This window comes from Delphinus delphis, chromosome 2, assembly GCF_949987515.2.
Source record: "Delphinus delphis chromosome 2, mDelDel1.2, whole genome shotgun sequence".
Lineage (NCBI taxonomy): Eukaryota > Metazoa > Chordata > Mammalia > Artiodactyla > Delphinidae > Delphinus > Delphinus delphis.
The window spans coordinates 165767398-165792238 of NC_082684.1; the positions used below are offsets into that span (position 1 = coordinate 165767398).

General features: G+C 38.8%; 1 protein-coding gene across 2 annotated transcripts in view; it reads left to right on the forward strand.

Moving 5' to 3' along the window:
• The first annotated feature begins 5598 nt into the window (after positions 1-5598).
• The window catches only part of ARMC3 (armadillo repeat containing 3), an 89405-nt gene continuing 70162 nt past the window's right edge, over positions 5599-24841 (forward strand). For both annotated transcript variants that reach the window (XM_060003770.1, XM_060003771.1), the window contains exons 1-3: positions 5599-5646; positions 13920-14037; positions 20813-20938. In XM_060003770.1, the coding sequence (XP_059859753.1) occupies positions 5599-5646; positions 13920-14037; positions 20813-20938 (292 nt within the window). The remainder of the gene's footprint in view (positions 5647-13919; positions 14038-20812; positions 20939-24841) is intronic.

Sequence of the window (24841 nt, forward strand, 5' to 3'; positions counted from 1 at the left end):
TATGTATATATATATATATGGGAATCTCTTCGCTGTACCCCTGAAACTAACACAACATTGTAAATCAACTATACTTCAATTTTAAAAAAAGAAGGCTATATGAGCCTATAGCACAGTACTGGAGTCTGGTGGGGAGCTATATATATGGCATTTGAAGTCACAAAAATAAGTAAGATCACCCTGAAAAAGCTATAGTATAACAAGAGAAGCAGGGACAGATCCTTGGGAAATATCAACATTTCAGGCTGTACAGAAAGGACCTTAAATAATGCTTATGAAACTAGGAGGATCAAGGAAACCCAGGAAGGTGTTTCAAGTATGAGGTATCATCAAGAGTGTTATTTGCAGCAGCGATGTCAAAAAAGATGAAGTCTAAGTAACAGACAATGGATTTGGGTAGTTTTAGTGGTAGGACCAAACCAGATCCTATGGCTTGAAGAGTGAATGTAGGTTAAATATGTGGAAGTATCAAATGCAAGCTACTTTGGGGGAAATTCATGGTCAAGAAGAGAAAGAGAAAAACAGAATGATAGCTAGAAGGAGCTACAGGTTCAAAGGAGGCTTTTTGTTTTTTCTATGAGGCAAATGAGAGACTTCACAGTATTCATATACTGAAGGGAAGACAGAGAGAGGCTGAAGATAACAGGAGTGTATTATTCAAGGTCCAATCAGGAGATGGAAATCACATGTTATTTGACCATACAAAATCTAATATAAAGAACTGTTAAATATGTATAAAGCTGTTTATCAGGTAACTAAAAAGGTAAGAAGAGGACATAAAGAGATAGGAAAGAAGCAATTGTCAGAAGCATCTAACACTCTTAGGACTGGGAGGCCAACGGAGACAGGTAGCAGATGGAGTTCAAAAAGCCTGAGGGGAATTCAGGAGAGGGAGAGATTTTTTTGCTAAGATCAATCAAAGAGTATTTTATGAAGATGGCATTGGAGCTGGGCTTCATTATGCAGAAATGAAAGAATATTCCAGAAGTTGTGCAAGTTGCCCATGACCTGGCAAATGGTGAATACTTAATAAATATTTGTTGAATAGATGAAATGATGAAGGAACAGAGTGAGCAAAAATCTAAAGGAGAAAAAGCATGGAAAAATTTGGGGGAACAGTAAGTTTCGCTGGGGCTTGTGTTTGGGACAGGGGCGGGCTGCACAGATAGAACTGGGTGGGGGGCAGATGGCTTTGAAGAACAGGCTAACGAGCTTAGACTTTACTTTAGGAAGCCGCTCAAGTCTGAGTAGGGGAGTGAGATGACCAGGGCAATAATTTCCGGAAGGTTGATCTGTGGTACCAAGAAAGCACTGGAAAGAGAAACCGAAACCATCACTTAGAAGGCAAAAAATGATGACCTAGACTGGGGTGACAGTAAAGATTTAAGAGAGGGAATAGACAGGGGACAAAAAGTGGAGGGCGGATTGCTTTAAGTGCTGATTGGCGTTGGGGGAGGAGGGGGAAGGGAAACGGAAGTTCTAGGCTATTGGGAGAAATGGCAGAAAGAGGAAACAGGTGTAAGAGGAGGAGGTTCTGAAGGGACATGATACGTTCTGTGGGGACAGACTGGACACCCTCGTGCATGGAAAGTTAGCAATGCAGGTCTGCAGCTCGGCGGAGTCCGGGCAGAAGGTGGCGATTTGGAAGTCACCTCACAGAGACTCTGGCCGAGGCCTGTCGCTGGGAGAACGCATCCGCACCTCAGAGTATGTGAATCCATAGCCAGTCCTCCGGCCAGCTGCTGAGGCGGCCCAGCCTCCCGATTTACACTTGTCTCTAGGGCTGGCCCTCAACAACTGGAAGGAGAGGATTCCCAGTGTTTATCCTGCCCCGAAGCCCGGGACTTACGTACAGAGGTCGCACACGGTTCCTCGGGTACCTACCTCTACTCGCGAAGGCGAATGGAGCGCCTCGGGAAGCCGAGCGCGCGCTTCCACTGACGCGGCGCACGCGGGCGCGCATTGCGCAGGCGCGGCACGCTGTCGCCTAGCAACCAGGCACAACAGTGGACTAGAGACGCGAGCTGGCTGCAGCCGGTGCAGTTGGCCAGGTCTGAGAAGCCGCTGCCCGGCGGGATCTCCCTGCAGGTAAAGGCGGGAGGGCGGCTGCACCGCTACCCCTGCGGTTTGAAGAGAGACCCAGGGTAGAGGCCCCAGTAGCCTTTGGGGAAGGAGACAGTGCCCCGCGTGTGGGGGGCATCTGGGGCAACTGAGGGAACACCTCGTAAGGACCTGTGGGTCCCTGCCTTACGCCCGCAGTGTTAGGCTGTGGTCCCCGTGGATTTCATAAGTGTGCCAGCCGCCTCCTATTTAACAAAGAGGTGACAAAACTGAGGCCCAGAGTGAGGATCTGAGGGTCTAAGATTCCGTTACTTGACTCTGAGCAACTCAAAAAGTGGGCCCCCAATTGTTCTAGCCCTTCTCAAAATAAATCTCGTTAGAAAATGTTTAAGATCGCATAGGCTGAAAGTTCACAAAGAAGATCAATAAATTCGTGAAAAAATGTGACTCCTTTCCAATAACCAAGAAGATGCATATTCAAAGCAGATTTGTTTTCATGTCCAATGCCGTGAAGTTCATACCTTTTCACCTAGTAGTTATTTTACTACTAGGGATTTCTCCTAAAGAAACAGTTGCAGATGTGGATGAAAATTTTATTGTATAAGAGTGTTCATTTGCAGCCTTGTCCATAATTCCAGAAAATTGGAAACAAATGCTCAACAACAGGGGACTGGCTAGATGGTGGATTTTAAAATATTATTTTAAATGACATGCTGATCCACTAATGATGATTGAAGCAATAAATGGAGAATGAGATTTCATGAACTTGTCCATTAGTTTAAGAATTTAGTAAGAAAATGGTCCCAGGAGGGAAGTTGAGAATAGCAGATAGAAATCCAGGTAAGATGGTAAAATCACTATAGAAAATACACAAAAAATGAGCTATATCCAAATAGTGCTGATCTCCCTGAACTTATTTCTGAGTGATTTTTTAAAAATTCCATATTCCCTTCCTTGTTTTCCAAATTCTCTGTAGTGAAATGTTCCACCTTTATAAGTGAACAGTAGACACAGAATTATACACTTAAAAATAGTTAAAATGGTAAATTTTATGTGATGTATATTTTAGCACAATAAAAATATCAGTGGGCAGGTGGTAAAATAGTCAAGGAAAACAGGTTTAGTTTGCTTCAAAAAGTCAGAGATTTATTTTCTTAATTTGACGTCTCTGTAGCTTTAAAGGGAAATGAGTCTTTAAAGAATAAAATAAGGTAATTTAGTTATACCACGTTGATTACAAATTTAAAAAAAACCTTAGGGTCATCTCTGGGGTACACTGCCCCTGGACTATGTCTGCTGTGTATTTTCTCCCCTGTTAACTGTTATATCCAATATGGTAAAAACAAAAACAAAAACAAAAACAGGGGCTTCCCTGGTGGCGCAGTGGTTGAGAGTCCGCCTGCCGATGCAGAGGACACGGGTTCGTGCACCGGTCCAGGAAGATCCCGCATGCCACGGAGCGGCTGGGCCCGTGAGCCATGGCTGCTGAGCCTGCGCGTCCGGAGCCTGTGCTCCACAACGGGAGAGGCCACAACAGTGAGAGGCCCGCGTATGGCAAAAAAACCAAAAAAACCCAAAATGCTTCCTACTTCACCATATTGCCAAGGGCCAGTTCTCTGTAATCCTGTATGTTTAGGCTATTCCAGCCTCTGTATTTTTCAGTGTGCAATTACTCAAAACCACTATCCTGAAATGGGAAAAATAAGTTCCTGAGTGAAAATCAGATGACTTCAAGTAACTTTCTATGAGTGTAATTTACTTGCTTCTTGAATGTTATTCATAAGGAATTCTTTTGTAAAGCAAAGGCTGCTATATCTTGGAATTGGTTATAAAGAGCTGTGAAATCTCTTTTTCCTAGAGAAATCACAGGTCAGATTTTCATCTGTCCAGAATAGTCTGTGTGTCTGCCTGAAACATTATAGGCACAAAGTCTGGGATCTGTGTGCTTTTCAAGTATCTGTGAAAGAAAGATATTTGGGGTCTGAAAAAAAGCATTTGGTCTAAAATATGAAAAGAAAATTCAAAAATATTAAGTGTTTTATTAATATTAAAATTACATTTGAAAACAATTTTCTTATTTTGCAAGAATTTCCAGGTGTACAAACTGATGAGTCATTTCAAATGCAAAATTTCAAATCTTTTTTATGATGAAAATTATATTTAACAGGGGATGTGGGTGTATTTTAATGTTTTAACATATTAGGTATAGCATGAGGTAGTGCATAGCATAAGCTTGCCCAGGCCCTCAAGGATCTTGAAATTTATGTGACTTCAAGTTAGGGACCTGAAATAGATGTCTTTCAGAAGTCACTATGAGTTTCTATGAACATGTGGCTTTTTAACTTATGTGATCAATTCTTGGAGTTGCTGTTGTCCCTTGGCAAGCCATCTGAACTAACCCTGACATTGTAGATTCTCTCCAAAGATTTCCTACTTCCCAAAATTTTCTTGAGACTATTGTAATTACCTTGAGACTAGAATATACCATCTGAGATTGCCCTAATACCAAACATAACCCCACAAACTCTCATTGGAGAAAACATGAAAGATTTCTAGGGTTATTTATTTATTTTTTGCGGTACGCGGGCCTTTCACCGTTGTGGCCTTTCCCTTTGCGGAGCATAGGCTCCGGATGCGCAGGCTCAGCGGCCATGGCTCACGGGCCTAGCTGCTCCGTGGCATGTGGGATCTTCCCGGACCGGGGCACAAACCCGAGTCCCCTGCATCGGCAGGCGGACTCTCAACCACTGTGCCACCAGGACAGCCCTAGGGTTATTTTAACAGTCACCATCTTGGAAAGTTCTCTGTACCTAGGTGGAGTTAGTAACCCCAGTTTCCCTAGAATACATCTTTTGAGATTCTCAATTACTTTTTTATTGAGCTATGGAATACATTAGAGAAAACATTTTTTATATGGAATACATTAGAGAAAACATTTTTTTATATGGGAAAATGACACAAATGTTCACTTGGTAGATCTTGGATATCATTCAGAAAATAATTACCCCCAGGAACAACAGAGTTAATGATTTTTATAAATGTCAAATGCCCAGTATGTACCAGACCCTGTTCTAGGTGCTTGGGATAGATCAGTGCAAGAAAGCAGACAGAAATCCCTCCTTTTGTGGCAGAACATTCCTGCAGATCTCAAAAGTAATTTAGATTTAGTCTCCCAAGCCCTACACAAGTGAGCTATAAGCATGGTAAACCATTACCTGTTATGTAAGTAAAATTTATGTCATTTATGTCATTAATGTATTCTCCTTCTTTCCAAACTGGAAGCCAGGACAAATGCCCAACAATCTTATCAATAAGTTCCTTTAAAATTGTGAAGTCTGGGATGTAGGTAACATATTTGTATATGTATTGCACATATTTGTATATGTGCAATAATTTCTACATATATTGCCTAGTTTCTTTTTAGGTAAAATTTAGAGGACGAAGTACATCTCCTCCTAGGAATGCAGGTAAGTGAGAGATTTGTACATATACAATGTACAAATGACATTTTAACCATTTGTGGCATCTTTTTCCAGAATGGGTAAAAAGATAAAGAAGGAATCAGAGCCCCCTCCCAAGGATGTGGTAAGTTTCTGATTTGAATACTAGCAGCATGTTAACAACCAGTTTTAAAAATAAACTGTTGAAACAGTTTGGCATGTACCAGTATATACATGAGTGCACGGTGGCAGAAGTCCAAAGTCTGACTAATGATAAGATTAGTCAGAGAAATCTAACATTATGTAAACAAACATTTACAACATTGTCATTACTTGATTAGCACAATTAGAGAGTAATTATTGGCTTTTCCAGTATGTGGATGGCATGTTTATAAGCCTAGTTAATGAACAAATAGTTTTGGTTTGTTCTTTCAAATACTTTAAATTTACATTTGCCAGTCTCTCATTAATGTTAATTATCCAAATGAATTTTAAAAAATGACTGGAAGTTATGCTATAGCTATTAGGTATGTACGTGAGGTTGTCTTAAGATGACTATTTGGACATTAGAAGTCCTGTATTTTCCAATTCTATGGAGAGAAAAATCTGTGTTCATCACCTTTTTCTCTTTCCAGTGCTTGAATAATGCATTCCCCACAACACAAAACCTTGTCTCTCCCTTTTAAAAGCAGGGTTCAACAATGTCCAATAGGTTGGTCATTTGGGACAAGGTGATCCTAGAAGTTGTAAAATAATTTAAAGTGATCATGGTAAATAAGCATGGATCATACAAAAAATTATTTCCATAGCGGTAGTGATTATAGAAGTAACAAAAATGTTTTATAATAAAAACTTAGTTAAATAAATTATTCCATTTTGATAAAATGATGTCACTGAATATTTGATAGCATGGGAATATGATCACAATATTTGAATTAAAAAGCTATGATATAAAGAGGAAAGAAATTGAGTTATTTGTAGTGAGGTGGATGGACCTAGAGTCTGTCATACAGAGTGAGGTAAGTCAGAAAGAGAATAACAAATACCGTATGCTAATGCATATATATGGAATCTAAAAAAATGGCACTGATGAACCTGGGGGCAGGGCAGGAATAAAGACGCAGACGTAGAGAATGGACTTGAGGACACGGGGTGGGGTAAGGGGAAGCTGGGATGAAGTGAGAGAGTAGCGCTGACATATATACACTACCAGATGTAAAACAGATAGCTAGTGGGAAGCAGCCGCATAGCACAGGGAGATCAGCTCAGTGCTTTGTGACCACCTAGAGGGGTGGGATAGGGAGGATGGGAGGGTGATGCAAGAGGGAGGGGATATGGGGATATATATATACATATGCTGATTCACCTTTTTGTACAGCAGAAACTAACACAACATTGTAAAGCAATTATACTCCAATAAAGATGTAGAAAAAGAAAAAGAACCCATCTGAAAAAAATGGAAACTCACCAATTTTTGGTTTCTGCTATGCTTACTGGGATACTGAGTTAATCAGTTTATAAAAAACTACTATTCTTGAACTGTAGTTGTTCTACGGAAAGTGGAGATACAGAACCTATTCTAATTACAAAAAAAAAAGCTATGATAAAAAATTAAAGCAGGGTTTTATTGTCTCTCTTTAAAGTTTATGAACTACTGATTATGTTAAAAATAGAAAATGTCCTCAATTTTCAATTTAAAAACTTATTTTGAAACAGACATTTGGTGTGGTTGTCTTCAAATAAAATGTGAATGGGAAAAAATTGTGTATAGTCAAAAGACTCGCAGGATTTTACTGTTTGAAAGAATCTGAAGTTAGTGCAGGAATTTTCCTAACAACACTGGAACATTGTGGTTACAAATGTGACCTCTGTCCCAGCTCTGCCTCTCATAAACTGTTATTTTGGTGAAGTTGCCAAATTTGGCCAAGTTATTTCAGCCTTTTTTTTTAATCTCTTAAATGAGAATTGTCATGTCCAAGTCATTTTGGTTGTTCTATCGATTACAATGAGAGTATATGAAGTTCACAGTGCCTGGCACATAGAAAACACTCAATAAATAAGATCTGTTGCCTTTCGAATTCTTTAGATTCTGCTACACACACACACACACACACACACACACACACACACACCCCCTATATAACTTCTGTATGATCCTTCAATGCAGCTGGAAACAGAGGCTACAGAAGACATGTCTGCCCAGGTCTAGGAAAGCTTTGCAGAGAAGGTCACTGTGGTCTCCTGATATAGATCATCAGTCTGGCTGCTCTCCTTTGGACATACCCCTAAAATGTTCTAAATTCTCTTAATTTTTCACTGCATCTTATTTGCATTACCCTTCTTTTTGCTGCAAGATAGCATTATTGACATCCTATTACTACCAGAAAGTGGAGTCATGAACACAGTACTTGACGACAAACACTTTCTGATTAAAATTAGAATTAAGGAACTATTAAACAATAGATATATTTGTCTAATACACTCTCCATAATTTTATAATGTCTTGCTGGTGTTGTCCTCTGTACTCCAGTCCTTGAGGAGCACAATCAAGGACTGAGAAACAATTCCAATCCTCAAGTTAACAAAAATCTAGCTTTTGCTTCCTTGGGTCACAGCAGTCTTGAGGGCAGCCAAAGGCATGTGTAACAGTGACCGTTGCTCTCTGACAATCCCGAGGATCCTTCCATCCTTCCCCTGCTCTGATTTTATGTTAATAAAGCTGATAGAGTAGTATTAAAGTATCTAACTGCTGTTCTGTCTTATAAATTCTAATACTTCAAAACACTATAGCACAGTTTAAACTATCTGAACTTGGAATTTGTTCCGAGGTATACCTCTTCAAAGTCTGTGAAAGGTTTGTTGTACAAATTAGAAATAAAAACCAGATTTAAAAGAGGGATATATAAGTGCTTGAGAAAATAAACTTTTCTGTGTCAAGTCATGGCAATTTGCTTCTTATATATCTCCTAAAACATTGTTTCCAAAGATTTTTATTTTTATTAGTCTTTCATCTACTGGTTAAAATGGGTAACGGGGACAGAAAAAAAAGAGTGTTTGGTGATAAGGTTAAAACAAAATGCTCCCTTTGCTTTTGTTAGTATTCTCATTGTCAAAGCATACACTAATGTGTGCATTTATGGTTTATTATTCTCCGTTTCTTCTCATAAAGGAGAACACTAGCTAAGAAGATGCCTAAATGGGGGGAAGCTATGGCTTGAATAACCAACACAACTATATTATGCTTTCCCAAATCAATTCCAAGGCTGGCTGAAAGGCTGTTTGTGATGCTTTAACAAAAGGCAGACTTTTTCTGTGGACTGATTGCACGAAAGAATTATTAACAGAAACAACGTTAGTAGGCAATGTTTGGTATAAGGCATGATATTCGGTAACTGAGTATGGGCTCCAGGGTTATACTGTCAGAGTCTGAATCCTCACCTCATCATCCACCATCTGTGATCTGGGGCAAATCTCCTAACCTTCGTATTCCCCAATGAGGATGTAATCATGTCCACTGCATACCCACTCACAGCAGTGGGGCAAGGTTAGAGATGTAAAAGATGCTTAGAACAGTGCCAGGCATTAGATAAGAACTTAGTAAATGTAATTATTAATGATGTAGTTGAGGGTGCTGTCCATCATTGTACAAAACTGTTGAAGTTTGCGTGAACTGTCCAAGGAGGCAGGGGTATCGGCTGTGAAAGCCCATCCGGCCACTGAAGTTCCCAGAGGCCTAGAGCACAGCCATCACAATTCATGGTCAGGTCTTCGAGTTTAAGAGCACGGAAATTTTGTTCTCTTATGTTTCAGAGGCAGTTGAACTTTAGTGGGTAAATCCACAGTATTTAAACTCACAAGAGACTATGATTTGGCCTTGGAATCTTAGTGGTTAAGTATCAAGTCAACTGAACATTTATGTTAATGGGTCAACGCCTTCCTGCTAGGTGCATACAGGGAACCAGCATGGTGGGTGTTGAATCAGACGAACGAGCAATAGTGGAAACTGCTCCCTCACCTGGGCAACCAAACCCAGTTCCCTGGAAGAGTGGGATGTCCCCAGGGTCTTGTTTTTCTGGACCCTTTTCATCAGCCTCAGAACTCAACCTTTAACTCTGTCATAGACTGCCAAAACTGCCATAGACTTTTTTTCTAGGAATGAAGCCTCTTAGGGACTTTATTTTCCTATCTTTCTCCCTCATCACAAATGTATGTATAAATAACGTACATATACAAAACTGTATGAATAAATATCGGCTTGCTCACCTTTGCTCTAAAGATTTGCTATTTTGATTCAGGTTGTAAAGCAAATGAAAGGCCATTTTAGCGGTTTTCATTTTAACCTTTACCCTTTTGCAGATTTTAAGTGCTGTCTAGAGAGTCTGTACTAAAAGTCCATGCTCGAGTGGTGCAGTCTACTTCCTTCTGTTTATCTGTCTCCCTTTTCCTGTGCAATTGGCTTCGTGATCGGAGACCACTGACTTGGTAAACACATTCCAGCAGAAATCAAAAAAGCCTTTTATTTGCACTTAACGGCAGCATAAAAATCACTCAACTCATGATTCATCTCTTTTCACTGAATTCAGCTTTATAATTGTATGTTCCTTTAGACTGGTGCTGTCTATGTATACAGTAGCCACTGGCCACATGTGGTTATTTACATTTAAAATAACTAAAATTGTATTAATTAAAATCAACAATAAAAAATAAAGGGAAAAATTCCGTTCCTCAGTCTCATCAGTTACACTTCGAGTGCTCAGGAGCCACATGGGGCCTGTGCCTGCCGCACTGGACAATGCAGGGTCAGAACATTTCATCGCAGTTCTGTTGGGCAGCCTTATCCTAATAGTCTTATTTCCTTAACAGAGGTAGAAAAGCATCTCTACAAGTCTATGGCTTCTCTAATTGACTGGGTTTAAAACTCAAAGCTTAGCCAAAACGCTTCCCCTTTCTTTCATTCTCTTTGTAAATAATTTTACTTCATCGTTTATTCAGTACAGAGCACGAAATTATAATTTCACAACCAGCTTGTTGGTGACTGACTATGAGTTCTTCATGGGAAAGCAGATGGAATCTGTAATTACAGCACAGGATTATATATTTAGTCATGTGGCATTCTGTTATAGCTATCATTTTATTCTCGGCGCCCTTTTTAATAAAAAATTACTATAATGCTGCAGGCTCTGTAGGAGAAACACATGTCATGCCAGGTTTCTCCACTGTCTGCCAAACACTGGTATTTCTCCTCCTTTGACAGCCCTTACAGTGGTAACTCTCACAGTCTCAAAGTTCCTCTTAAGCTTCTTGTACCCCCATCACCTTTTTCTTAAGGATGACCAGAAGATATGGCAAAATACTGAAGTGTTTTCTGAACCACTGAAGGAGCATTAAAAGATATTTAAATGTATTTCCACCTACCCTGCTCCTTTGAGAATTGTAGCCATTCTGTGGAGATCACGAGAAATCTATGCTTCAACATAGTTTTTTCATTCACGTGCTAGTAAAATCAGCTTTAAAAATACTGAAATATCAGACGTCTCTGAAGTGGAAGTTCTAAAATGGAAGGAAAGGTAACCAGCCAGGATGCTAGGGAAACTGACTTAAGTGGAAAAGGTGATCTAAGGCTTTGATTCTCAAGGGTTTGGTGGTGGGTTGGGGGCCTTACAAGGGTAGGATGGTGACTGTGGACTCTCTCCCTGTAGAATGCACACCAAAATTTCTGCACATAATTTCAGAGAGACAAGCTGTCCCTGGAGCCCACTGATGGCTCCGTGAACCTCAGATTTGGAATCTTCTTTTCTGGCATCAACAGACAGTACAACAGTTAAGGCACTTCAAGGCCACAAATATAAAAAAAGAAGTTTCCAGAGGCACTTTAATATATTTCTTTATAGACATTTATTGAGGATTTCCATATATTGGGTATTGTTCCAGGTAGTGGAGATAGAGAAATAACAATCTTTTGTCTGAAGAAAGTCATTCATTTACTGGACAAATATTGAGTACATACTATATGCCAAGTATTCCTTTACATCCTGGGCATATAGATCAGGCCTCAAGGCAACTTACATTCTAGTGGCGGAAACAGTCAATTAACAAATAATGTAATTCAGGTAATGATAAGATCAATGAAATTCTACCTGAGTTTTGTTGAAAAAATCTAGAATTTTAATTCCAAATCATTATTAACTTTTTTCCTTATTATGTCGTCATTACTTCAGAAATCCCTTCTTAAGAATTACACTGTGATTCAGACCATCATTATCATCCAGTTTAAATATCAATTTATCAATTTATTGATCCACCACTACTGTGTTTATATTTTGTCCTCCCCAATCTTGGCTTAAGTATTTGCCAAGTAATTTGTTTACGTGTACAGTTGATATACTTGTTGAGTTTGTGAATGCCTGAACATGTCTTTTTCACGTATGAATGATAACTTAGCAAGGTATAAATTTCTAGAGTCACAATCCTTTCCTCTGAACTCTGTTGATTATCCTCAATAGAGGGCTGGTGAAGGGAAGGTCTAGGTCACTTGCTGAGGCCTCATCTTTCCTTATTTTTCAGTAATATTCTGCTTCCTATTACATATTTTCTATTCAGTCAAACTCCTATTTTATCCACCATAAATGCAGCATTCATTCCCATTTTAAACCTTCCTGGTGTCATTTTTCCCATTTGAATATCCTTCCTCCTTATCTCAGCCTACCCCATTGTATCCATTCTTCAAATCACATCTAAAATTCTACCACCACCGCGGACCTTTCTCCATTTATCCCAGTTCAAATTAATTCCCCCTTCCGCATCACAACATTTATTGTCTCTGCCATATGTTTTTGTACTTCATAGTATCCTAGAATTTTACATCTAGAAGAGATCTAAGAGATATAATCCAACTCCCTAATTTTTCAGATTAAAAAAGATGCGGTTAGCGAGCTAGTGATGACTCCAAGTGCTCTGGCATTCTGGGGCTACCCTTTAATGCCTATCTAAGATGTTTCTCAAGCCTCAATCACCGGGTACTTTTAATAGTTCTTCCTTAAAATTTCTCTGAATTTCCAGGCCCTTATGCTCTCCTGGTCAGCGTTGCAGACAGCATCCTAGCCATTGCTCTAGGCTCTTCTAGAGGCCGTTTTTTCTCACTGGTTCATGTCACTGGAACCCGTAAGTGCAGCAAGCCTGGTGCATATGGCAGACTTTTACTGATGAATTGTCTCCCAAAGAGTCTAAGAGGCTTGAGACTTTGATAACTCTTTCAGCTTCTAGTACAGAGCTAGACATGCACAAACAACAGCTTCAATTTGGATGTTAGATAATGCTGTCCTAAAATCCAACAGCCATTTTCCCTCCAAGAGGTATTTTTATCCCAGCCACATCCTTTCGGGTCATTGCTTACTGCCATCTTCTCTATCTTTACTCTTTTAACCTCACACAGTTATATCTCCTTATTCAGAATAATCTATCTCTCCATCCTCTACCCAAAACTGAACATCAATTTTTGCTATGTCTCAAAACACATTAAGATGTCCATTTAGAAAGGGCCAACACAAAGAACCAGGTAAAGCTTTGAAATTCAATTTTTTTTTCCTTTAACATAAGCAGAACCTCCTCCTCCATGGTCTCTGGAAATGGAAGAAAAATAGTGTAATAATTTGTTTTCTCCTTGACCAAACAAAACCCACGGGGGTCATGCATTTGTTATTGTTCATTTCAGCTCCACATGAATTCTCAGGATCTCACAGCAAGGTACAGGACTTCTTAGAGTCCTATACTTTTTCTTTATACTATATTACCTTTTCCCCTGTTCCAGATTTTATCCAGTTTTACATTTTGTGATATGCTGTTATCTTTTGCTTTTTAGTTATTTCACATATGTAATTCCTGCTTTTCAAGAGAGGGTGTAGTGGTTAGAAAGCAAGTACTGATCACTGAGACTGTCAGGGCATCTAATACATGCAGGTTCTCAAGGATTCTTGTGTATTGGCTGAGAACTATACTAATATATGTTATTTTATGAGCATCTATTATGTGCCGGACAATGTGCTAAGTGATTTACATACATGATCTCTAATCCGCTCCTTAATCCTTTGCAATAGGTATTATTATACCCGTTATTCAGAGAAGGAAACTGAAATTCTAACAGCTTAAGTAACTAGTTTGGTTCCCCATGGCTAAAATGAGAGACTACACCTGCCGGATTCCAAAATACTTTGCTCTTCCCTCCATACTCCAGGAATTCCAAAGCCGCCAATGTTGACAACTGTGATAGTTTTTAAATAAAAATTTTACAGTGCACTTTGTGGGCAGTGACCACATCCTTTTTGTAAGACTATGCTCTCTTTAAGTTTCAACACACCACTCATGTTTTATGTGCTTTTAAAGCTTGTATGTGGCTCTGATATTTTTCTCTTTGAATTCTAGTTTGATCCCTTAACAATTGAAAGCAAAAAAGCAGCAACCGTGGTGTTAATGCTTAATTCTCCAGAAGAAGAAATTTTGGCTAAAGCATGTGAAGCCATTTATAGATTTGCTTTAAAAGGTTTGGATTTTTTTCAGTTTATCTTTCTATTTCATTAGTTTCTTAAAAATACTTGCTACATAATGGGCACTTTTCTCCCCAGTCTTTAACTTACTTCCTGTCTGATGAATTCTTTCAATCAGTATATCATTTAATGCATCACCTGAAAGTAACATATCTCCCTATGTGCCTAACCCAGTCTTAAGGAGCAATTTAGTCAATGGGTAGAAGAGTCATTTTGAAGGCTTTATTGCAGTTTAAAAATCTGTAAATGTCACAGGAGCTGAAAGAGCTCCTAAGGATCAAGGCTGGAATAATTTGAGCAACAAAATAAACAAAGTATTGGATTTATAGCCCGATAATTTATATTAAAGAAGAAAATAAATATCCATAAGTCTATACAGACAAATAAATGATTGAATAAGTAAATAAATGGGAGAGAAAAGACAAATCTCCAATGCAGAAGGATCCCAATTTATGCGGATACTCTGCCCTTGAGGAGGTGGGATGCAACTTCTATTCTTTAGGGGCTGTGCATAGTGACATTTTTCCAAAGAGTGCAAGATGGACACAGGGGGAAAAGAGTAAGTTTGTAGCAGAGAAACCTGACAAACACTTCCTCTGCCAGGTGATCGAAATCAACATCAACAGAGATAAGTCATTTGATAATAAATGCCCTTGACATGACATAATGAAAATGGCATTTCTATGTTATTTTCCCCAAAACCTATAGCCCCAGTCTAAATATGATTTTAAAAAAAAATAAAACAAATTCCAATTCAGGGACATCCTCCAATTACCTAACCAGTACTCTCAAAACTGTCATAGCTATCAAAAACAAGGAAAGTCTGAGAAACTCTCACAGCCAACAGGAGCTAAGGACACACAGTGACTAAATGTCATGGGGGATCCTGGATAGGATGCTGGAACAGAAAAAGAAAAACTAACAGGAAATCTGAATAAACTGTAGAATTTCATTAGTAATAACATATCATTATTGGTTCATTAACTGCATCAAATGTCCCTACTAATGTAAAATGTAAAATAATGGGAAACTGGGTGTGGGACACATGGGAAGTATCTGTGTTATCTTTGAAATTTTTCTGTAAAACTAAAACTGTTGTAAAATATAAAGTTTACTAAAATGTTGTAAATGTTACAAATTAGATTCTGTTGAAAGACTTGTTCATAGAGGATTTACAAACATAAGAGAGAGTTACATTTTAGTTCATTCCAAGTGGTGATAAAATCAGACTTTTATTATACTGTGTAACATTGAAATTGGAAATATTTGAAGAGTTTAGTGTAGCTTGGTATTTTTAACAAAACCTTTTTAAACTAAAATGGGAGCAATTTTATTTTAAAGAAATGGTACTTTAAAACATTGTTTGGACCGCCTGGAGGGGTGGGATAGGGAGGGTGGGAGGGAGGGAGATGCAAGAGGGAAGAGATATGGGAACATATGTATATGTATAACTGATTCACTTTGTTATAAAGCAGAAACTAACACACCATTGTAAAGCAATTATACCCCAATAAAGATGTTAAAAAAAAAAACATTGTTTGGGGGACTTACATGAGAGAACAACAAATCATTCAATTAGCAAATGGTAAAATACTCACCTGGCTAGTCATCACCATCACCTCACTCTAGTCATCGTTGGGAATTCTGATAAAAACCAGAGTGGTTCTGGAAGGTATGGTTCATGAGTAGATTGTGTAGAATACTGGGTCAAATTTCAGGGAGATATTGGATCATGCATCTATAGCACAGAGTCATCACATGTCATCTCTTTTTATATTGTAAGTCTCATGTTCAGTACTAGCAGTATTTTCTGAAATATTTTCTTAAGTTAAATGATGGGACTTTGCCTTCTTGCCAAGATGAAGTAAGGGGCCAGATTTAACCTCCTTACCAGAACAAGTAAGAAAACAGAAAAATATATGAAATAAGAGTTGGCAACACACTGAATATCAGGCCATTGAGAAACAGGAAACAAAGGAAATTAGCCCTCTGATTGCCCCAGCCTATTGATTTCAGAGAGTTTCCAGGCCACAGCCCAGGAAGGGGTAACCTGTGCAGAGCCTGGTGGACTCTCTGAGTTGAGACGATAGACCTGAAAATCCAGGAAGATGAAGGCAGCAAGTTTTCAGGACAGAGTAACAGAGAGGAAAGAGTTGCACAGAGAGAGAACTCAGGAGGTCTGTAAAGGCTCCCACTCAAGTGTTCAGCTTGATCCACATGTGTATGTGTGGGGACTACTTGAAGTCAGACAAAGCACCCAACAGGATCAGAGGTAACAGTGCCTAGTGCTCACACAGGGTCAGAAGTAGTGCCTGTTCGCATCAGCCAGACTGCAAAACCTCAAGATTCATGGAGAATTGTGCAAGTACACAGAAGGGTCTTGCCTCAATAGTTAGAAACAATTAGGCCTAGATTGAGCCCTGTTCTAGTACTATCAAATAAATATTTTAAAAGCAAACCTGAAAGGATCAAACTTTCTCCAGATAACTGTGTCCCAGAACAAACTTCAAGGTAACAACAATATCCATTGCCCAACTAGGTAAAATTCACTATGTCTGGCACCCAGTAAAAAGTTACCAGGTGTGACAAAAAGCAGGAAAATACAATGCATAATGAGGATATAATTCAATTTGTAAATCAAAACTGACCCAATGTATGTGTAACTTGAGTCTCTGAATAAAGGAGTGAGGAACAGAATAAGTATTTCAGAAAATAATGGTTAAAATTTCCCCCAATTTGATGAAAACTCGAAGCCCCCAGATCCAAGAAGCTTAACGAAACTGAAGCACAATGAATATGAAGAGAACTACAAGGCACATTATAATCAAATTTCTTGAAAAGACTGATAAAGAGAAAATCTTAAAAGCATCCAGAGGAAAAAAATGTTACATTCAGGGTGACAAAAATAAGGATGACAACAGATTTATTATCACAAATGATGCAAGCAAGAAGTCAGTGGAGCAATATCTTTAAACTGAATCACTTTTCTGTGCACCTGAAACTAACACAACATTGTAAATCAACTATAATACAGTAAAAGTTAAAAAAAAAAAAGTACCGGAAAAAACCCCAAAACTTTCAACCTAGATTTCTACACCCTTCAAAAATATCTTTCAAAAACGTAAGTGAAATAAAGTCTTTTTCAAACATTCAAAAACTGAAATAGTTCACTGCAAGCAGACCCGCACTACTAATTATATTAAGTAGGTCCTTCAGGCAGAAAGAAAATGGCACCAGATGGAAATATGGATCTACACAAAAGAATAAATATAGAACACTATAAATGGTAACATATAAGGGGTTTTTGTTTATTATTTAAATCACTTAAAAAGCAAATTGGTTATTTTAAACAAAACTAATAATCATATATTGTGTAGTCTGAAACATGTAAAAGTAAGATATATGACAACAGAACCAAGGTAGAAAGGTGAAAAATGGAAGTATACTATTGTAAGTGGACTATATGTGAAGTAGTATACCACCACTTGAAAGAAGACTGTGCTAAGACATACACTACAGACCCTAATGCAACCACAAAAATAACAAAGCAATGATATCAAATAAGCCAACAAAGGAACAAAATGGAATCATAAAAAATTCAATTCATACAAAGAAGGCAGAAATGAAGAAAAGAAAAACAACAATGAGACACATAAGAAATAAGTAACAAGATGGTATATTTAAACCTAACCACATCAATAATCAAATTAAATGTAAATGGTCTGGATACATCAATTAACAGGGAGAGAGTGTTTTATTAGAAAAAAAGCAAGACCAAACTGCATGATGCCTTCAAGAAATGTACTTAGAATATAATGACACAAATAATTTGAAAGTAAAAGGATGAAAAAGGATATCCTATGCTAGCACTAATCAAAAGAAAGCTGAAATAGCCATATTAATATCACAAAAATAGACAAAAAAAGGAGTGGTACCAGAGATAAACATGGCCATCTTATAATAATAATAAAGGGGTCAATTAATCAAGATGCTATGAAAAATCCTAAACAATTAATGTACTTAATATCAGACTTTCAGATTACATGAAGCTAGAAATGCAAGGAGAAATAGACATCTACAATTATAGCTGAGGATTTTGATACTCTTCTCTCAATAAATGAAAGAACCAGTAGACAGTAAATCTGTAAGGATATAGAAGATTTGAACAGCAATATAAATTAATTTAACCTAATTTATATTTATAGAACACTCCAAGAACAGCAGCACTTTTCAAGTGCATACAGGACATTTATCAAAATGGATTATATTCTGGGCCATAAAACAAGCTTTAATAAATTTCAAAGAATTCCAGTCATACAAAATATATGCTATTCCACATTAGAATTAAATTAAAAATCAATAACACAAAGAACTCTGGACAATCACTAAATAGTCGGAAAGCAAATAACACACTTCTAAATAACCTGCGAGTAGGGGCTTCCGTGGTGGCGCAGTGGTTGAGAATCCGCCTGCCAATACAGGGTACATGAGTTCGATCCCTGGTCCTGGAAGATCCCACATGCTGTGGAGCAACTAAGCCTGTGCGCCACAATTACTGAGCCTGTGCTCTAGAGCCCATGAGCCACAACTACTGAGCCCACATGCCACAACTACTAAAGCCTGCACGCCTAGAGCCCGTGCTCCACAACGAGAGAAGCCACCGCAGTGAGAAGCCCGTGCACTGCAATGAAGGGTAAACCCCGCTCACTGCAACTAGAGAAAGCCCGTGTGCAGCAACGAAGACCCAACACAGCCAAAAATAAATAAATTTTTTAAAAAAATAATAATTAATAAATAACCTGTGAGTGAAAGTAGAAATCAGAAGGAAAATCCAAATCAAAAATGAAAACACAGCATATAAAAACTTGTAGGATGCTACTAAAAGAGTATTTAGAGAGAAATTTATTGCACCAAGTGCCTGTTAGAAAACAAGAACATCTCTCAAGTCAATGACCTGAGCTTCCACTTTAAGAAAATAGAAAAACAAGAGCTAATTAAACCCAGGCATCAGTAATATGGACATAATATACACCTGAGCAAAAATCAGTGAAACAGAAAAACAGTGGACAAAAGCAGTGAAATGAAAATGTCTAGCCAGATTGAGAAGTAAAAAGAGAGAAGACAAATTATTGATATGAGGAATAAGAACATCACTATAGCTCCTATAGATATTAAAAGGATAATCTAAATGTTATGAACAATTTAATGCCAATAAATTCTACAACTTAGATGAATTGGGCAAATTCATTTTAAGACACAAACTCTCAAAGCTCATTAAAGAAAAATAGATAGCCTGAATAGCCCCTTATCTATTACAAAAATGGAAATTTGTAATTTAAAAATCTCACAAAGAATACTTTAGGTCCAGATGTTTTCACTGCTGAACTCTGCCATACACTTATGGAAGAAATAATACCAATTGTACACAAACTCTTTTAGAAAATTGAAAAAGATGGAATATTTCTCTATTGATTCTATGAAGCCACCATTTATTTAAGTATCCTAAAATTTATCCTTAAATTAAAATTTGGGACTTCCCTGGTGGTCCAGTGGTTAAGACTCCATTCTTCCAATGTAGGGGGCGAGGGTTCCATCCCTGATCAGGGAACTAAGATCCCACATGCTGCGTGGCGCAGCAAAAAAAAAAAAAAAAAAAAAAAAATTTATTTGACAAAATATTTTCATCTAAGAAATTCACTTTTAGAACCCCAATAAAATGCAAACATTATGGAAGGTTTGAGAAGGACGTTTGTAATAGTCAATAATGCATATTTCAGCATATTCTTATCAAGTGACAGATTTAATCATTTAGATACAGGGCAGTTCCACAGGCTATAGGAAGGTACAAGTCTGTGTTCAGAGAACTGAGTTATCAGAATGAACCTATAACTTCAAGTATAAAATATTTTAATTTTAAAAGAAAACTGAGGCAAAAATGTTTAAAAGACTTTATTTTACTCAAATTAATTTTGAAAATGAAATTTGCATTTTCATAGCTGGTGAAATTGAAAAGCTCAAGTTAATCAGGACCTAAATATTATTCCAGACTTTGCAGAATGATATCCCACTTATTGGGGTAGGGATAAACTGCTTTTACAGTTAGGCCAGATGCTGGCCTTCACTGACCTTCTGGTTCTGGGGCTTCTTGCCACAGCTAAGGAATCCCAGTAACCCCGGTGGCTCTGCTTTGTGTGTGTGCCTCCACGCTGGCTGCAGGCAAACCCACTGGGTGAAAAATGAGCACCCTAAACTCCACCACACTTGAATTTGAAGAGGGGACTCTGTGTGTTAATTTTTATAATTAATTATGCAAGTAAGTATTACTGAGTTTCCATTACATGCCTGGCACTGTGTTAGGCACGACGTTATAAGAGAATAGAACAGAAAGGATATCTGTCTTCATGGGAAGTTAGGTAACAGGGGTGTAAGCGAACAATGCACGGAGATCGTTGAGTGGTATGAAGGAAATAAAGCAGCATAAAGAGATATCAGAAAGACTGGGATGTGGTGATGACATTAGGTAGGGTGATCAGAAGAGACCCCTCGGGAGGTTCAGTGTGAGCTAAGAACCAAATGAGGAAGCCAGCTTTGTAAACATCCAGGGAAGGGAGAGTAGCAAGTCCAGGATACCTGAGCTCTAAGGTTTATTCTGAGAGAAATACGTGTGGAAGCAGAGGAATGTGAAAGACAAATAAGATATTGGAATGACACAAAGAAGAACTTTGATGAGATTGCTATCCATGTCTGATTTTATTTTACCTGTGATGTCAGGTGAAGAAAATAAAGCAACCCTCCTTGAACTTGGAGCTGTGGAACCGTTAACTAAGCTGCTCAACCACGAAGACAAAATTGTGAGAAGAAACGCTACTATGATATTTGGAATTCTGGCTTCTAATAGTAAGTATCTGCTTTTAAAACTAATCAAATAATCTCACATGATGCATTATACTTTTAAATTTAACCTTAAAGGACTCGTTTTAATTTTATTTAAGCTGACTTTAATGTCAACAAGAAAGTTAAATAAGTGTAATGTGCAACAAATGTATGATTTCATATTTTAAGTGATATTTTTAAATATAAAAATATGTGCACATATATCCATGGAAACTCTCGGAGTTGGCGATGTAGTATATTCCAGTCTTACAAGTTAGAACAGTCATTGTCTCTTAAAATTAAAATAGTTTTTTTCTTGAGTTAGGATAGTGTAATTTGAATGTCTGCCTGTGTAAGTTACACTTCATGTGTATTTCATTGTAACAAGCCCAGAGTAAGAAGTTTTGATACACTTATTTTTTGAAGCTGCAAGCTATATTTTGCCAAACATAAATTTAGATATGTATTTACTCCTTAAATCAGACCTATTACTTGCTTTACTATTTTCACATATTTAATATGGTGGAATAACAGTATTACTTAAAATATGCTGTCTCTTCTATTAGAATATCAGTTTGACTAAAACCATGCAATACAGGCAGTCCCTGACTAGTGAACAGGACGTGTTTTCCGTCTGTAAGTGATTTTCATGTTACGGTGGTAGATTTTCGAGTTGGACAACAAAAGCCTTGTTATTTATAATAAAAAATGACTTTCTTGGTGGAGACTGAATTCTGTCATGAAACTTGGGCTCATAGGAATAAACATGTCTCTATCATGGCACGTGGCTAAAATCATCCTACCTTCTCCTTTTTACCATGGTCTCAGCAAACACACAAGCACAGATTCCTCCTTCAGCTTCCTGCACTGTCCCAGCTCACATACCCTGGACCCTCTGTGATGCAATGGGGGCCCCTCATTCCATGGTGTCCAGCAGGGACTGTGGCCTTGGTGTCTTCAGAGACAGTTATGAGTGGAGGAAGGGGGAAGGGAGGGGAAGGAGAGCCTTCTCTGGCATCTGTGGCATCACAGCCTCAGCTGCGGAGACCACGTGAACAGTACCTGCAGTGTTATGGGGTTGGCGGGGGCACTCTGCAGTTAGTGGAAGGGTTTCTGGTGGAAACTCCAGGGGCCCTAGCAGTGGCTGTGCTACAAGGCGGGGGCTCTGGGAGTATTTCCGGGAAGGACGGCAGGATGAGGACAGTCAGTGGGCAGTGGATATTCCACCAATGTAGATTACAATAACATTGGTCAACACTTACAAAGTACTTACAATGTGCCAGGCACTGTCGTACATAGTATTTATATATTAAATCGCTTAATGAGGTTGGTGCTATTATTTCCTTTACATATGAGGTGACTGAGGCACAGAGAAGTTAAAATAAAGTAGTAATCATTCGTATTGTGGGGACTTCATAAATCTGTCTCGGGTTGTCTGTAGACTAATTCTGCCATATTGAATGTGCCATATAGAATTATTTATAACCAAAACAGGGAAAATATTTAAATTTGTTCCGTTTTATTCTGCATGCATACCACAGAGTTTGAAAACCAAAGGTGCTTTGTAACACCCCATGTGCAACTCCTTATTTTATTTTATTTATTTTAATTAATTTATTTATTTTTGGCTGTGTTGGGTCTTCGTTGCTGCACGCAGGCTTTCTCTAGTTGTGGCGAGTGTGGGCTATTCTTTGTTGCGGTGCGCGTGCTTCTCATTGCGGTGGCTTCTCTTGTTGCAGAGCACGGGCTCTAGGCGCACGGGCTTCAGTACTTGTGGCATGTGGGCTCAGTAGTTGTGGCTCGCAGGCTCTGGAGCGCAGGCTCAGTAGTGGTGGCGCATGGGCTTGGTTGCTCTGCGGCATGTGGGATCTTCCCAGACCAGGGCTCGAACCCGTGTCCCCAGCATGGGCAGGTGGATTCTTAACTACTGCACCACCAGGGAAGTCAAACTCCTTTTTTTTTTTTTTTTTTTTTTTTGCAGTACGCGGTCCTCTCACTGTTGTGGCCTCTCCCATTGCGGAGCACAGGCTCCGGACGCGCAGGCTCAGCGGCCATGGCTCACGGGCCCAGCCGCTCCGCGGCATGTGGGATCTTCCCGGACCGGGGCACGAACCCGTGTCCCCTGCATCGGCAGGCGGACTCTCAACCACTGCGCCACCAGGGAAGCCCCAACTCCTTAAACATAAGAAAGATCCCTCGAAGGATTGGGTTCCTTGCCCAAAGTCATGCGGGTGGCTAGTAGCAGAACTGAGATGAGAGCTAAATTACAACTTTACTCTCTGACTCATAGTTCAGTAGACCTTCTGTTCACTAAAATCTTTTACGATCCTTAACATTAGTGTCCATGCTAAGTCAGATTCTCCTTCTAAATGATTTAGAAAGGAGAGTTATAATTTCCTGTTTACATTTGTATTTTCAATTTAATATCTAAGTCTCTGTGATTTTTTCCCTTTTTATGTTAATTTCTGTTATTCATTTTATTTTGTATTTTCATCTTCTAATATATACAAGTTTATCATCTGTGAAACCCTACAATTTGTTTGCAAATTTTTCTAAGTAGGTTTTTAAGTTGAATTTCATGAGTTTCTAAAGGAGTCTGTGGCCCCCAAATGTAAAGAATACTGTTACATTTGGGTGCTAAATGAGATGGCTCCCTTAGACCCGTCAAACCACAGTCTGTAAGCTGGCTGGCTCGGCTGTAACCAGCTCTAGAACCAGTGCAGTCTGCAACTGCAAAGCTTAACCATGGAAAGAGCTTTGCTGTCTTCAAGGTCTCCACTGAGTGCCTGGGTCTCAAGTATACTGCATGAACTTGTAAGGACCTTCTTTTGATTCTGTGAAGTGGGTGAAAAAAATCAAACCATTATTGGGATTAACTTACCTGATTTTCTATTTGAACTATCTGATGACATGGATAAAACACATGGCATCCTCAACTGCTTGCAGAGCTCCTTTTTTGGTAAGAGAGCCAATACAATAGCTAGTGCTTCACTTTTCATACATGTCCAAGGAAACTTGCAATAAAAAATAAGCAACAAGTCTTTTGACCTAAATGCAAAGTCATGTTTCCAGACCAGTATGTAAATAAATGCACCTCTGAACCTGCATGGTTAAATCATCATCTTTGGACAGTCTTAAAATAACTGATGCTTCTTCAGAAATTTGTATTTTCGTACGGTTTTCCACCACTATGCTCATAGTGGATGAACCAACAGAATGTTCCAACATTCCAGGTGCTAAAGGATTGCTATGAGAACCATCTTTTCCCTTTTGCAGTTGCAAATAAATTTTTTTTTTCTAGAGTGATTGAGCTATGTGTTTGTGCCATGCTTGGGTCATTCAAGATAGGAATTTAAATTACTTTGTTAAACCTTTTTATCAAACAGGAGCTGCTGGGGCTTCCCTGGTGGCGCAGTGGTTGAGAGTCCGCCTGCCGATGCAGGGGACACGGGTTCGTGCCCCGGTCCAGGAAGATCCCACATGCCGCGGAGCGGCTGGGCCCTCTCAACAGTGAGAGGCCCGTGTACCGCAAAAAAAAAAACAAAAACAGAAGCTGCTATCTTCTTTCACCTTCCAGTTTGTATTTAGTTCAATGAGGCCATACAACAGAGACTCATTTAATGAAGAGGGTTCAGCTAAAGAGAGAGTTCATTAGGATCCTCGTGAGGAGAAGTAGCCTTGGAAGCCCAGACATTACATTACTTAAGGCAGCAGTCCCCAACCTTTTTGGCCCCAGGGACCGGTTTCGTGGAAGACAGTTTTTCCACAGACCAGGTTGGGGGGCTGGCGGGGAGGTCAGGGGATGGTTTTGGGATGATTCAAGTGCATTACATTTATTGTGTACTTTATTTCTATTATTATTACATTGTAATATATAATGAAATAATTATACAACTCACCATAATGCTGTCAGGAGGCAGAGCTCAG